General features: G+C 37.9%; 1 protein-coding gene across 1 annotated transcript; it reads right to left on the bottom strand.

Annotated features, from left to right (window-relative positions):
* Nucleotides 1-301: 301 nt before the first annotated feature.
* On the bottom strand, nt 302-12,168 carry prodhb (proline dehydrogenase (oxidase) 1b). Its single transcript, XM_053325274.1, has 14 exons — nt 11,728-12,168; nt 10,530-10,738; nt 8,439-8,473; nt 8,194-8,343; nt 7,847-7,911; nt 7,622-7,738; nt 7,432-7,505; nt 6,684-6,765; nt 5,378-5,470; nt 4,672-4,818; nt 3,724-3,899; nt 2,864-2,962; nt 2,625-2,713; nt 302-1,555 (listed from the first exon to the last, which is right to left on the bottom strand). Exons 1-14 carry the CDS (start codon nt 12,073-12,075, stop codon nt 1,365-1,367), a joined length of 1,875 nt encoding a protein of 624 aa, XP_053181249.1. The 5' UTR covers nt 12,076-12,168; the 3' UTR covers nt 302-1,364.
* Between the last annotated feature and the right edge of the window lie 1,965 nt (nt 12,169-14,133).

Raw genomic sequence — 14,133 nt, 5'->3', positions numbered from 1 at the left:
GTAAAACTTAACAGCCACTAAAGTTTTCTTCTGAGTAATGATTAATGCATCCAATTTCTGTGATCTGTATTGAGCATACAGTAGCATCATGGGTAATTAAATGATGGTCTACAGAGCACTGACTGCTCTCATAAAATGACAAGACCATAATTATCATGAAGCTTGGTTACCCTCTGACTCAAGTGCAAATTGTGTATCAATAAACAAGTGGAATATATATTTAAAAAAAACCCCAAACAACCCAACCTGTGCAAACAGCTCACAGCAACAACATTTGGATGTAGACTTTATACATATTTATTTATTGAGCATTTTTAAAAGGTCCTACAAATGGAATAACCTGCTTTAAACATATTTACATTGTCAAAGAAGGAAATGTATAGTCCATCAAAAATATAATAAAACCAAAAAAAAATCCCTCTAACCTATTATTCCCTTGTATGTTATCTCATGTTGTCAAGAAAAAAACAACCTGCCAGGCTCGCAGGTGTCTGTATTAAAAGGAGATTCACCCACTGAATACTGAACATTGTGTGTTCACATGTAACACCTCAGTGACCAAGAATATAGCTTCCTTCAGTAAATACAATAACAAAAAGCATTCCGCTCTTACAAGAAGAGGGATGTGCCGTGAAGAGCTTTTAATACTTTCTCACTGATTCATAAACAGGCGTCATTTTTTAAACCAGCAATACAACCTCAAACATAGCATACAAATATATAGAGAAGCCTCCTTGGGGGTACTGTGTGGCTGTCCATGAGTAAAGAAAAACATAATATAGGAGAATATTGATGTTTCCTTTACTACCATTTAAATCAAGCCTGTTATTTTTATTATTGTTGTCCCCTTCCAAGATAAATAGGGTGATAAAAAGAAACGCCCGCCCTGGTCTCGTTGACATTTTAGGGAGTCCTTTTGGAACAGTAAAGATGCCCACTTGATGGATACTAGAGCTCTGTAGACAACGGGAAGACAAAATGAGGAATGCTTATGGACGCAGAGGCGGATAAAGAAATAGAGAGAACATGAGCAGAGCACATAAGAAAGGACGGGGTTGAAGGTGGGTGACATTGACGAGGAACAGAACGGTATAGCAAGCGGTGGTGAAAAACAACGGTGAAATAGAGAAAAGAAAAAAAAAAGACAAGAGAAAGAGAGTGACATGCAGAATAGTCCATCAACAAGAAAACTCCAGGACAGGGTAGAACAGGAGATGTATATCCAGAGAGAGCCTGAACAGAGGCTGAGATAGAACAGACAGCCACAGCAGCAGCTATCAACCAGAGAAGATTTAAAAAAAAAAAAAAAAAAAAAAAACTTGACATGTTGACACACTCTCTTCTCTGTCTCTTCTTCAGTGATTTCAGTACATCGGTCTGTAGAGAAGCTCCCCAGAGGCAAGCCTGCGTTTCAGCTCTTTCCACAGCAGATCCCTCTCCTTTTGGGCACCCTTCATGAAGCCTCGGTTCTCCTGGGCTCTCCGAGACAGGTAGGGCATCACCTCATTCACTGGGCCATATGGGACGTACTTATAGACCGGGAAGCCTGCCTGGCCTGGGGTTGGATTGGGTGGGATGGGAGACAAACAAAAGGAGAAATGGGCTTTGTAGCATGACATGACATGGATGAAGATGATAAATGTAGACAAATTGGATCAATTAGAATGTTCTTCAATTTGTGTACAAATATGATGAATGCCACTTCATTATATTGTTATTGGAGTAGTTAAAATGACTTTGGCATCTGTAGCATCTTTTTTTTTTACAGCCTATTTTGCACAAATTCCAGTCATCGTGATTGGCTTCCTTCACTGAATAATTAAAATTCTTGTAATCAAGTGAGTTTGCAGGATGCACAGACATCCTCAGTTTACTGCATTTCATTCCAGGTTATGCTATTGTCTCCTAGTAAGCCTATTTTTTGCCTTGGCTAACATAAAATACTTGTCCTTTTAGTAAATCCACAATTACTTTCAAACATCAGAACAAATTACAATTTAAAAAAAAGTCATGAAAAAAACATCCCGAGCAGAAAACAACATCCAAAATCACCCAAATCAAATAATATGTTGGCCTCAAAAATAGTGATGGACAAATAATACAGATTTCAACTCCAATGTTTGTATTTCACAAAGGAACCGCTTTATTGTTTCAGGATTCAAAGACACAGCATTGGCTGCTCTATCCCTCAGGAAACAGCAAAGAAACAAATGGATGTCTGTTTACATCAATGCCGGTCAAGGCTGTTTCAACTTGAGCCTCACATTGACAGACAAGTGGCTGACACCGCTGTGTCTGTCTCCGACTGACAAACAAAGTGGTAAGAGCCGGCAGCAGCACTTCATTAAGACAGCTTGTCAATACTGAGGTGTGTTCATGTGTTCTGTTTTCATACTGTATGTCACATAATGGACCCACAGACTGACTGCTACATATGCACTCTGTGCAGTCCTTTGGGCTCCAAGGTCTTAAGGGACACAGCTGAGAGCTATAGGGTAAGACAGCCATCACTGATCCTGCAGAGGCTTTGGCTTTAACTGTCAACATTATGTAAGGTGGGAAAGATCAGTACCTAGCGACTGTATGGTTAGGTGTAAGAGAGTGTGAGAGTGTGTTTTTCTCACCCAGTGGGAAGCTGATCTGATCACACATACCCAGTAGCTGACCAAAGAACACCTTGTTCTCTCTGGGCAAGAGACACAACTCATTCATTCTGAATGAGAAAGAGAAAGAGAGAGAGAAAGAGAGAAGGAGAGAGATGAAAACACAGCTATATTCATATAGATGCAAATGTGCATACAGTATGAAATCAAGCCTAATTGTGTTTTTTTAACGGTGTGTAATAAAAGAATTTAAACTGTACCTCCTCAAGGTGTGTTTCACCGTGTCCTCATTATGGGAAGCCACCATAACATTAGCATTTCTTTTGAGTGCAATCTCATCCAGCACATAGTCCAGACACCTTATACAAACACACAAAAGGAAAGGAATGCAAAGTGAGACAAACCACAACTATTCTTCTCTTAACTATATAATATAAAGCCTTAAATTATGTCATTGTATATTGTATGCATATTGTGGGTTACATTGTATTATAACTCATCCAACTCACCCAGCTCATTAGCATTAAATATTTATGTGGTGCAAGATCATATTTACACAGCCTATAAGTAAAACATGGGGGGTCCTCTGCACTGTGCTTTCCTGATACTGTTGCTCAATGCATTGATACGCATCTGCATATTTTTGAATCACCACCTTATACAGCACTGTAGCCTATCATCCAGATGTTTATTTTCAAAAATATCAAATGCTAGAGGAGGGTGGCCTTTACTCTCGCTTGTTCAAAACATCTCCACAGGTTGATTTCTTTCAGCTTGCCTTTATCTAGGAATGTCAGAGAACTGGTTTGACACAGCACCTCTGGAGCTGGATGGTTATTTCTACCTTGCACAAGCACAACTCAATGTGTTGGAAGCTTGCTGACACAAGATCTTAAACTCAGATACAATGATACAGGATTTCTCTAAAGATTAAATTTCTGTCCATTTCTATGAGCTTGTGAGTAGAAAGTTGCCATGAGGTGGATTTTGGCAAGGAGCATAACTCTAAACTGTTTGGTTGCATTGGACTACAGTAATAGTGGACAGCTTTTTAGTGTGAATATAAGGGAGGCATGCCTGGTGCAATTTTGGACAGAGATCAACAGCTGTTAGCCCTCACCTGTGGTACATCCAATTAGTAGATTCGTAGTCAGGGTTAATAGGGTCCTCATAACCAATCTCTTTGGCCCTCTCTCGCTCCTGATACATGTAGGCCCCACGCACCAACTTGGCAGCAAAGTGCCAACCTTCACGTCTAGACAATTCTACATCCATAGTTACATTGTCATAGGCCTCCTGCAGAACAACAAGAGAGATGATTGACTCATTAGCAAGACAAAAAAAACAAAAAAGCAGCTAGAATTAAGTTTAGATACAATTTTATATATTGAGCTGTGCAGAGCAAAACATTTTAATTTTCATCAAGATCAAACTACACTAACAATACAATACAATTTTTACTTTTTATGCTGTGTCTAGTCTTATTGTTCCTAATCTACCTAACCTGGCCTTGAACACATAACAACATTCATCAACCAGACACCACAGCTGCCTGCAAGAAAAATCAATGGCTGTGTTTTCTCATAAATGACAGTCGTCCTCAAAGGAAAAGAAAAATCAAAACTTTCTAAATGTCTGAGCAAAGCGGTGGTGTATTATTATGCACTGCAACTAATTGGGTCCAACAATAATCTATATAGTTCTAATTTATCCAAGGCATGGTAGATGTTATATTTATTTCTTTAAAACTGTGTGTTTTAGGTGATTATTTGGTTAGCCTCGGGCCACTGTATAAAAGAGATTTTAAACAAATGAATGTCTGATTAATGTCAGCAATATTAAACTCTTTCGGGGACCTAAAAGTGTAATTTGAAATGGTATAAGAAAAAAGTTCCCCAATTTCCCACCAACATTATCCTATCCTTGGCCATGTCTCTGTTTCACCCTCAACTCAGCAGCCTCACAGCGGTTTGTTTACACTTTATGAAAAACAATCTGTATGCTTTGTGTGCATGTTCATTACTAACACATCTGAACCATGTTTTTTTTTTGCCTGTTGTATTCTGACCTTGAGGTAGCACTGGTAGGTGTTGAATATGACAGGTTTGTCTTTGTTGTAGATCCTCTGCATCTCCACTGTCAGTCTGTTGATAGCTGGCTGGAAATAAGTTTGCTCTGCATCCACCATCAAGCGAACGCCATTCTCTATGGCATGCTGGGATACAAAAAAAAAAAAATCCAATTTGTTTGTTATAATAAGCAGTGTTTATTATGCTATAGCTTAATTAAAAATATGTGTTATAGTTGCAGTTAGATATATATAGATTGCAGTTTCTGTATACACATATATTGTGACTTCGGACTTTTTTTATTATACAATAAAAGAGAATACCAGAGGTTCATTATTGTGTTTATTGTTACAGGGTTTAGCTGCACTGCTGTAGCCATGGTCAAATTAAACATGGCTCTACTGTATAATATGGCTTTTAGACAATAGCTACACATTATTAGTGCTGACTAATAAAATATGCATTCATATTAGTGTACTATATAAAAGCAAGACAAAACAAGACACATTGCAAAATGCTAAACAAAAATACCATGGCAACCAAGAAAACAAAGCTTGCTATTAAATTATCACTACTGTACTACAATGATACCCTACACAATTATTTAAGTGCTCCCTCATGCATTGGTATCATGTATTTGCAACTAAATATGTGTAAGTCTGTATACAGTAATCAGTCTCTTAAATGTACAGTATGTAATATTACCTTTGCTAAGACATCCATGCGCTGAAAGATCCTCTCCATTTGTCTCTCCTCCTCTGCAGTGAACATCCCCAGTAGAGGCTCTAGCTCACCTAGCTGAGTAAACAACAGCCCAGGAGATTGTTGACAATGAGATGCTCAATATCACACAGCAAGACACCTATTAGTGCTTCTTACTTCATCCATCTGCCAGCTGTCTTTAGTTCAAGGACAACAGATATGGTACTGTATGTCCATGCTAACTCGCCCAGTTGATCTGTACACATGTAGTTCACTCAGGCCTTTTCTCAACCCAGTAACAAGCATTCACACCTGACATTTGAGCTAACACAGCTCTAAAAAATTGAGTTATTTTACATACACATTAAATTTACTCAAAACTGGGCATAACCCCAAAATAACCAGAAGATGATGAAATAACACAAAATAAAGATAAAAAAGCTGGAACTGGTGCAACTCTGACCGTGTGGATTTCAAATAGCTGTTACAGCAAAATAACTTATAATTAATAACAACAAAATAAAACTTTTCAAGTGTTTGGACAAAACTGTTGCTTGACATTAGAAAAAGCAATTAGTGAAGTATTTTACACAACAGTATATTTGAGTAATTTTAATTACTTTCATATTTCCCTTAAATTAGTTTTTGTTTGGGAAGTGTCAGAAGCTTGTTTATATAAGAAAGAGCTTGTCTGGTGTTTATTTGTGTGGAATGAATCCTAAATACACATCACATGGTTGCTTATCTCTAGCATATCTTCTAGGTCATAGCAAATCATTACAATCATTCTTGGTAATAAATGATTTAGCATTCCTACATTCTGGCTGAAGGCAGATGGCACTGATGCAAAATTTGGAATAACAAATACCAATTCAGCTATTGTTTCACTATGTTTGAATTATATCTGAAGTTACCATCCACTCATAAGAGTATTTTGGTTGTTGTTATGTCACTTAAATGTTTGACCTTCACTGTTCTGGATGAACAGAAGGCTGTTTTAACATTATTCTGCTGAAGGGGAAGAGTTTTCCTGTACATACCATACATGTCAGTTTAAGGCGTATACATACTTTTGCAGCATTGAAACTACTTTGGAATGAACAAAGTTTGCACATTCAAAGATTGTGGATTTTCCAACGAGGGAGAAGGAGGAGATGTAATTTGGAAAAACCTCATCAGACACATTTATTGCACCAGCAGAACATTTTTAAATGTCTTAAAATATACTTGGAGGGCATCTATAAAGATACTGAGATGCTCTGTTAGAAACATTTTAAAGTCATTTCATCAAGTTTTTTTTTTCACTGACCTCTACGTTTGGGACAACAAGCAGGTCCGAAATCTTTGTTCTGTCATCTATAAGGCTGTTCCAGTCGAGCATGTCTATAGTTCTGTCGAGGCAGAGGATTGCAAGATATCAAGAAGGAACCAGAACAACTATTTAACCACCTACTGGCTACAAATATTCTCAAAGATGAACTGGGAATCATTTTAGACCTCTGATTATTATGTGAGAGAAAACAGTATGTTTGCAAGTTGTTTTGACAGTTTAAATATTACAACTTTTTCTCATTAGTGTGACTTAAACTTGTGAAAATGAAAAGGTGCAGCCTGTTTTCATCCTTGTAATTATTATTCAGCTAAACCTGACTTCTGCAAATATTTTTTCAGCAGTTACATTCTTGACAGGCACATCTCTTAAGCAAACAATTTGTCTTTAAATGCATATACGGCAATATAAGTACTGTGTATGTACTGTGAACTATGACTACAACTTGTAAACAGAATATATATATATATATGTATATGTCAGGAAAGAAATATAATGATAAAAATGTTTATTTATAATGCAATGTGAATGTGTGATTTAGTGATATTGAAGTGTATCAGGTGTTACCACTGCAAATTTGCAATCCATAAGGATACAATTTGTTCATCTTATTTTCTGGGAACAAATTTTCCTTTATAGCTTTGAGCATAATTATAATTTTCCACATTTGCTACACTGGCTTTTGTTTGTTTGTTGGTCTATTTTGGTAGTCTGTATTCATGCTTACCCTGATGATACCTCTTCTCTTCCAGTAAACCAGCCATAGTAGCCACCTTTTGCACCCAGTTTGGTCAAGAATTCCTACATGGATACAGTATAAAAATCCAAAGTACTGCATTTCACATACAGTATAAATATCTGTAGCAACATCCTTACACTGTGACATCACCAGGTCAACTGAAGAAGAAAAACTCTACCTGCAGTTGTTTGAGGTCCAGCTTCTGCTCTAAGGCCTCCATACCATCTTTCCCCTGCTGTGATGACAGGAAAGTGAAAAATCGCTTCCATTTCATCAGGACCTCTGAGAACTGGAGCTTTGAAGAAAAAATAAAAACATGTAACATGTCAGCCCACCTCATCTCTGTTACTAGAGTGTCAGCTAAACTAGTGCATTGACCTGTTAATCATGCTTTAGTGCCTACCAGAAACTGAGGTCGTCCTAGAGCAGTCATTTTGATGGCAGAAAAACCGTCCATTGAACTCCCACCTAGAGGTAAGACACAGTTTTGAAATACATCAAATGCTGTTAAGACTGAGATATGAATACTACTGTATAGGTGATGCATGCTTTAAGATTGTGCTGCATGTAATAAATGGAGTGAATAACAGAACTGAGGGATGAGGGATGACGATATTTGCAATATTTGGTAGGAAATACCAAAAATGACAATATGGACCAGCTACATTTAGAACAAGCAGACAACTTTAACACAAAGTACCAAAACAGACAACATGTGTTAGTCATATCCTTTCACTATTGTTTACTCACCCGACGCTTTGATACATTTAATAAAGGTTTCCATGTGCTGGTCACATTTGGCCTCGTCTGCATATAAATACGTGCGGGCTCCCGTTACGCCCCCACGCTGGTCACCAAACTGCTTGTGTGCGTGAAATCCTTGCTCTATGTGGTCCTTGCCTGAGGGGGAGAAAACAAATTTGCATCCCTATTACCTCTAATTACATCATAGAATGTGCCCACAAATGAGAACAAAACAAAAAAAAACTGCTTACCTATGCTATCTTTCTCTGCACTGGATACGCATGAGCTAAATTAGAAGGAACACAATGTGATAAAATAAGTTAATTTGAGTAACATTAGACATGTAAGTTGCATGAGAATTTCAGCAAATGCCATGGCATTTTAAAGTCAAATCTAAGAACTAGAGCTCTGTGTGAAAATGTTAGCCTTATTGCTGTGACAAGCCAGAAGCTGACCTTGTGTTTAGTGAGCCTATATATGCTGAATTGTCCCACTGACAGCCTGCTGACCCTCTGGTGAGGCCAGTTGTAGCATCACACCACACTTGACCTATTCCCCCCTCATCATAAGGCGCTGAGCAGCAAACAGATGACTGGACATGAGGGACGTCAGTGGGATTCAAATGCGAGCAACTAGGAGTTCTATTATTTCCACATTGCAGGCCCATTTGGCATGTGTAATGCTCAATGACTGGATGTATTGTAGAAATTTTGGATGTGACTCCAATGCAATCCATTTGACATCATCTGAAACTGTATTGCCCACTTGTTCAATATTGTTTTTATGTACTTTCATTTTTCAACCCAAAAAAATCAAAACCGATCCGAATGTTTTCTGCAGCATCGAATAGCTGGAAAAGACAGAGGAGGGATTAAGTGTACTTTAAATTCTATTCAAGATGTTTTCTGTGTTACACTTTGAAACACTGATTATAGTCAATCTTCTAGCATCAAAAGATTTAATTGAATCTGACAACTGGGACAAAATATTGGTTATTGGCAGCTTTGTTCCAAAAATGTCAGTGGTAGCCTTCAAAAGCCTGCGTTAGTCAAATCCTAACTGTAAAATCGGGGATTATAGTTTGAGTTAAGATGCCCTACGCATCTGAATCCTGGCACTGTAAGTATCATGCTCTCAACATCAAGCCAGGACTCTCCTCTGCTCCGTATATATCTCTTTCTGGAACAGACTAATGTTCTTGTTGCTATCTTGACAGATCATTGGAGTGCCTGTCAAACACTGCTGTCTGAGATCAAGCTGGCTTAATGTGCCTTGTCCTCCTGCCTTAGGTTTTAAAGGTGTATGTTCGCCAAACAAAAGCTTTCTAGGCTGAGATTTGATACCGTGTTTGATGTTTCCAGGCAGGCATCCTCTAGACACACTATATCAAAGCTGTGAAGTGATATCTTGTTACCAGTGATATGGTATGAAAAACTTACAAGAGGGGTCAAAAAAGTCATAACAAAGGGCTTGCCTGGGAGCTTTATCATTTCACAGGATGTGATAACACAGGGGGGAAAAAAACAAAAAAAACAGAGGACGTCCAGTCTGGCGCAAGTTGACATTGCAGGCAGCTGTCAGTCTGTGTCAACACACTTAAACACTGGATACTTAAATATACTGCCTAAGAGCCTTGTTTATTCTCTCCACCTGACCTTTATGAAAGTAGAGACGTTTGAAATAATAAAGGTCAGTCTTTTTTGGCTCAGCATTATGCTCATGGTAAGTAAATCTGACAAGTGTATTTGCTTTTCCACATGAATGAAATATTCACTTTGGCGATCTTATTCACTGATGTGACTGTGAACCAATTCCTAAATGTCCTGGTTTTTATTTTGGAAGACGAGACATCCTTATTAATCATAATGCCTGAATTCCCAAATTAAGTATCATTGCTGCCCCTGCTGTACAGAGAGACTGCTTACATAAGGTTTATACTGTCATCCAAGTTTACATCAGTACATATCAGCGTTGTGCTACTCATGTGACAGGATTCCTAACAAGTGTGAAATTATGTCCCGACAGCCAATCCAGAGCAGGGGGCCATATCAGAGCCAACAAATCATGTTGCAGAGCGTGCTTACTTCCTGGTTGGAATAAAAATAAACCTCAAACGACTGGCATCAAAAAAGAGGAAAATACTCTAGGGTGTAGGGTTCAATTTACAGCGAGGAAACGGTATTTGCTACTCGATGTTAGTTTTTCTCACTAAGTAATCCCATGACTCCTCTTACTTTGATGTTAATTGTTCAACATTTCACATGAAACACTGACAACACAGACTCAAAAACATCTCAAAACATCATCTACTGAAATGTATGGTAATACCGCAACTTTCGTACTCCTTCTCATTCAGCTCAGCCTCCTCTTGACTGATGTCTTCCTCAACACTGTAGTCCAGGACAGAGCCAACGCCAAAGGCCTGATTCTTCTGGATCAGCGGCTTGATGGCCCGATGGTCCTCACCAGCCACAAACTGACCATAAAATGTCATCTTCATGAACTGATTGAAGCCTCTCTGGCCCAGGATCGTCTTACCGAGATCCATTATCTGAACAGAAAGAGAGATTAGACATTACAACCAGTATTATCAGGTATCTGTAACTTTTTATTAACCATTTAAATCAATTCCAAAACAGCTCATTTTGCTGAGATTATGTGAACCACATCTTATGTCTAGGCATGTTTTAAGGCAACAGGTTTGACCAGAAAAAAACAGCAGCAGCAAGTTGCTCTTTCATGAGCAAAAGAAATTCAAACTTTGTAGCCCCCAAGCTAGAAACTACATAAGGCATGTCAATAACATGTTAAAACCACTTTGATGTCAGATTAGCTCCTCACTACTTCACATTTGGTGTATCTACAAGCTTCACATGTTTTTAATTTGTTACATGACATAAGACATATCAGTTGCAACTTCAGTCTATTCAAACACTCTCTCCCCATGCACCACAACATGGGCTGCAAAAGGATATAGCCTACAGTATATCCATGAGTGCAAAGTGTGTCTTGTTGTGGCCAGTCAGTTAATATGCTATCTATGTATTAATATTACACTACAGTAAAAACTGGACTGACATCAAGCTGAGAATAAACACCATAGGCTGCAGAGAGGTCAACTTCTATGCTTGGATAACTGGTTGTAATTTGAGAGATGAGTGTTACACGTGAGCCTGAGGCACAAACAGTCAGGCCTACAGTACTGGTTGACATATAACTGTGTGAGGTTGCTGAACACAATGTGAGACCTTTCATGTTAAAGCATACTGTAGCAAAATAGTGTAATCAATAAGCTGTCAGTATTAAGACATGTTGTTTAAATGTGCACTCTGCTATGTGATGAATGATATTGTCTCTAAACTCCCTTATCTTGATCTTTATCTTATCCCTTAGCTTGATTTTGTTCTGCTTCATAGTGTTAACAACCCCTTTTCTCCCCCATGTGAAAATGTCAATCGATTGTGCTGACCTTTAAATAGCCTGTAGTATCATCATCATAAAGTCACGTTAACAAACAGACTGTGGTTTGGTGATGTTTACCTCTTGATTCTTATCAACCAGGAAGTCATAGGAGCAGAGTTTAAAAACCACCAAACTTCTCAGCAGCTCTAATGAGTCTTTGCTCTTATAAGCCTCCTGGCTTTGGTCAAAGTCTACGGTGATCTCATTAGCGGTGGTGCTACTGCTGCATCTCCCTCCTGCACCGGGCTCTCCGGGACTCTCCGACTGTGCCGAGTCATGTTGACCGGTGCTGTCGTCTTGCTGCCTCCTCTGGGACGCCGAGGTGGAGGTGACAGTGGACCGAAGTTGTCTACTACATAATAAAGGTTTAAAGGTAATATCCACCCCTGCCCGTGTCAGGGTTGGCACTATTTTAACATAAAACATTCGCCTAGGGGTGTATATCAGCGGAGAGGTGAAGTTAGGCAGACCATCTGTCGGTACTAGCTACGCCCGCAACAGTGTAAACACATAGCAAGCCAAATAGTCCCATTAGCATCACTTGGTTGGCGCATAACCTGTGACGCATTTGTTTCTCATTATATACCAAACTTTCCCCCCCCACAGCCCCCACCCCCCACCACACGCCCTCCACAAGTGCACACGCAGTCTTGAGTCGTGTTTTCACCTATGGTTTTCACCCAGTTTCAGCAGACAGCAGCAGTGGGAATAAACTTTTAAAGGAGCAGTGCAGCCATACGTGACGCCTCTCTGTCAGTCACAGGTGAGACCGCCCTAAGGCTAAAGCGTCCAGCTTGTAGGACATGCTAGGACATGCTATTATTAGAGGTGGAAAGAAGCCAGGTGGACTTTCTTTAAAGTTACTTAAAACATTTTAACTACTTAGCTAGATCATATTTTATCATATTGGATATGTGTATTTCAATCCCTGCTTTTAAGGGCGTATTTGTGTATAGTTTTATTGTTTTATTTAGTCTATAGTCACTCTTCTTTTTTGTTTTGTTTTGTTTGCACCTTTTGTTTTCAAGTCACTTCTGGTACTGGTCAAGTCAAGTCAAGTCAAGTCAAGTTTATTTATAAAGCACATTTAAAAACAACCTCAGTTGAACCAAAGTGCTGTACAGATATTAAAATACAATATAATCACACACAATATAATAATAAATAAAAACAATAAATGAATAGTAAGAGCTCAGTTTTAAAAAACTAAAATTAGAATAAAACAAATAAAAACAAATAAAAAGTCACACTGCCATTGCAAATAAGAGACTGTTCTTAAGTTCTTGGCTGGTAAAATAAAGTTTAGTTTAGGCTGTATCCATTTATGACACAATTATAAGTATAATTTAGCCTACTTCTACTCCACTACCAGCTTAAAGGTAGGATACTTAACTGTAGGCTATATTAAAAACCTGTAGGCTTTGTCACCAGTTATTATCATCTTATAATACGATGCACTGCTATTGTTTAAGTGACAGTATGATTTAAAGTAATTTTACTAGAGCAGCCTAAAATAAGTCTGAAAATAGAGACTAAACAGTACAATGTACCCATCGTTGCAGGTAACAATACTAATATATTAGTCTAAAATGGGGTATTTTGAGTTGAAGTATTGTTCTGATGATTCTGCACTTTTACTTTGTTTGATTGATTGATTGATTGATTGACTTGTTTTATGTATTAAACAACAGACACATACACATAAAAAACAAAAATGCAAAGGCTTGCATGTTCAAGTGGAAGTTAAAAGATGGTAAAAGACAGAAAGGAAAAAGAAAATATAAAGAACCACAATCAACCTCAAAAAATGAATAATACAATCCTGAAATGGCTACATTATTCACTCGGTACTTTACATGAATGGCTCTGGTATTCTAGTTATGCTGAATATAAACAATTGTTATCTGAGAGCACAAGTATTGAGGAGCATTGAGTGGATTAGGGTAATGTGGGACATTGACTAATGTGGGACAAATAGACTCCAGAGCATTTATCTCTTTTTCTATTAAAGCTAACTAGTAGGCTACATGCAAACAGTGTAAGTTATATTGTTTAACATTGCACATGTGAATATACAGACTACTAGTTTTTTAACCTATTTAATGCAGAAAGCAAAAAAAAACATTAAGGCCAACAACATTAAATGACCAACTATGGGTATGTACATTTCAGAAAGTTTTGGCAGATTGCTTTGCATAAATCAAAGTAGGCCTATTTCCAAGCCTAAAAACTACTGTCTTAAATTACAAAACCTACAAATTCTGAAGCTATTTGACACAAGGAACATTAATGTATGTGCCATTTTCATTTTGAGATACAATATCTAAAACATGTCTTCTGATTAATTGATTGATCTCAGGGATTTCATAATGATATCAGGTGTTGATATAATTATTTATTGTATTGTATTCATATCTAAATATGTCAGAATTGCAAAAAGTGTCCCACATTACCCTAATCTACCTTACCCTTATATGTATGATG

The sequence above is a fragment of the Scomber japonicus genome, chromosome 9 (assembly GCF_027409825.1).
Source record: "Scomber japonicus isolate fScoJap1 chromosome 9, fScoJap1.pri, whole genome shotgun sequence".
NCBI lineage: Eukaryota > Metazoa > Chordata > Actinopteri > Scombriformes > Scombridae > Scomber > Scomber japonicus.
This window is presented reverse-complemented; position numbering and strand designations above follow the sequence as displayed.

Coding starts and splice junctions, on each gene's coding strand:
- prodhb (XM_053325274.1), bottom strand. CDS start 12,075: ATGTTTTATGTTAAAATAGTGCCAACCCTGACACGGGCAGGGGTGGAT. Junction 7,739..7,846: donor TAGGACGACCTCAGTTTCTG/GTAGGCACTAAA, acceptor TTTTCTTCAAAG/CTCCAGTTCTCAGAGGTCCT. Junction 2,714..2,863: donor GTGAAACACACCTTGAGGAG/GTACAGTTTAAA, acceptor TTTCTCATTCAG/AATGAATGAGTTGTGTCTCT.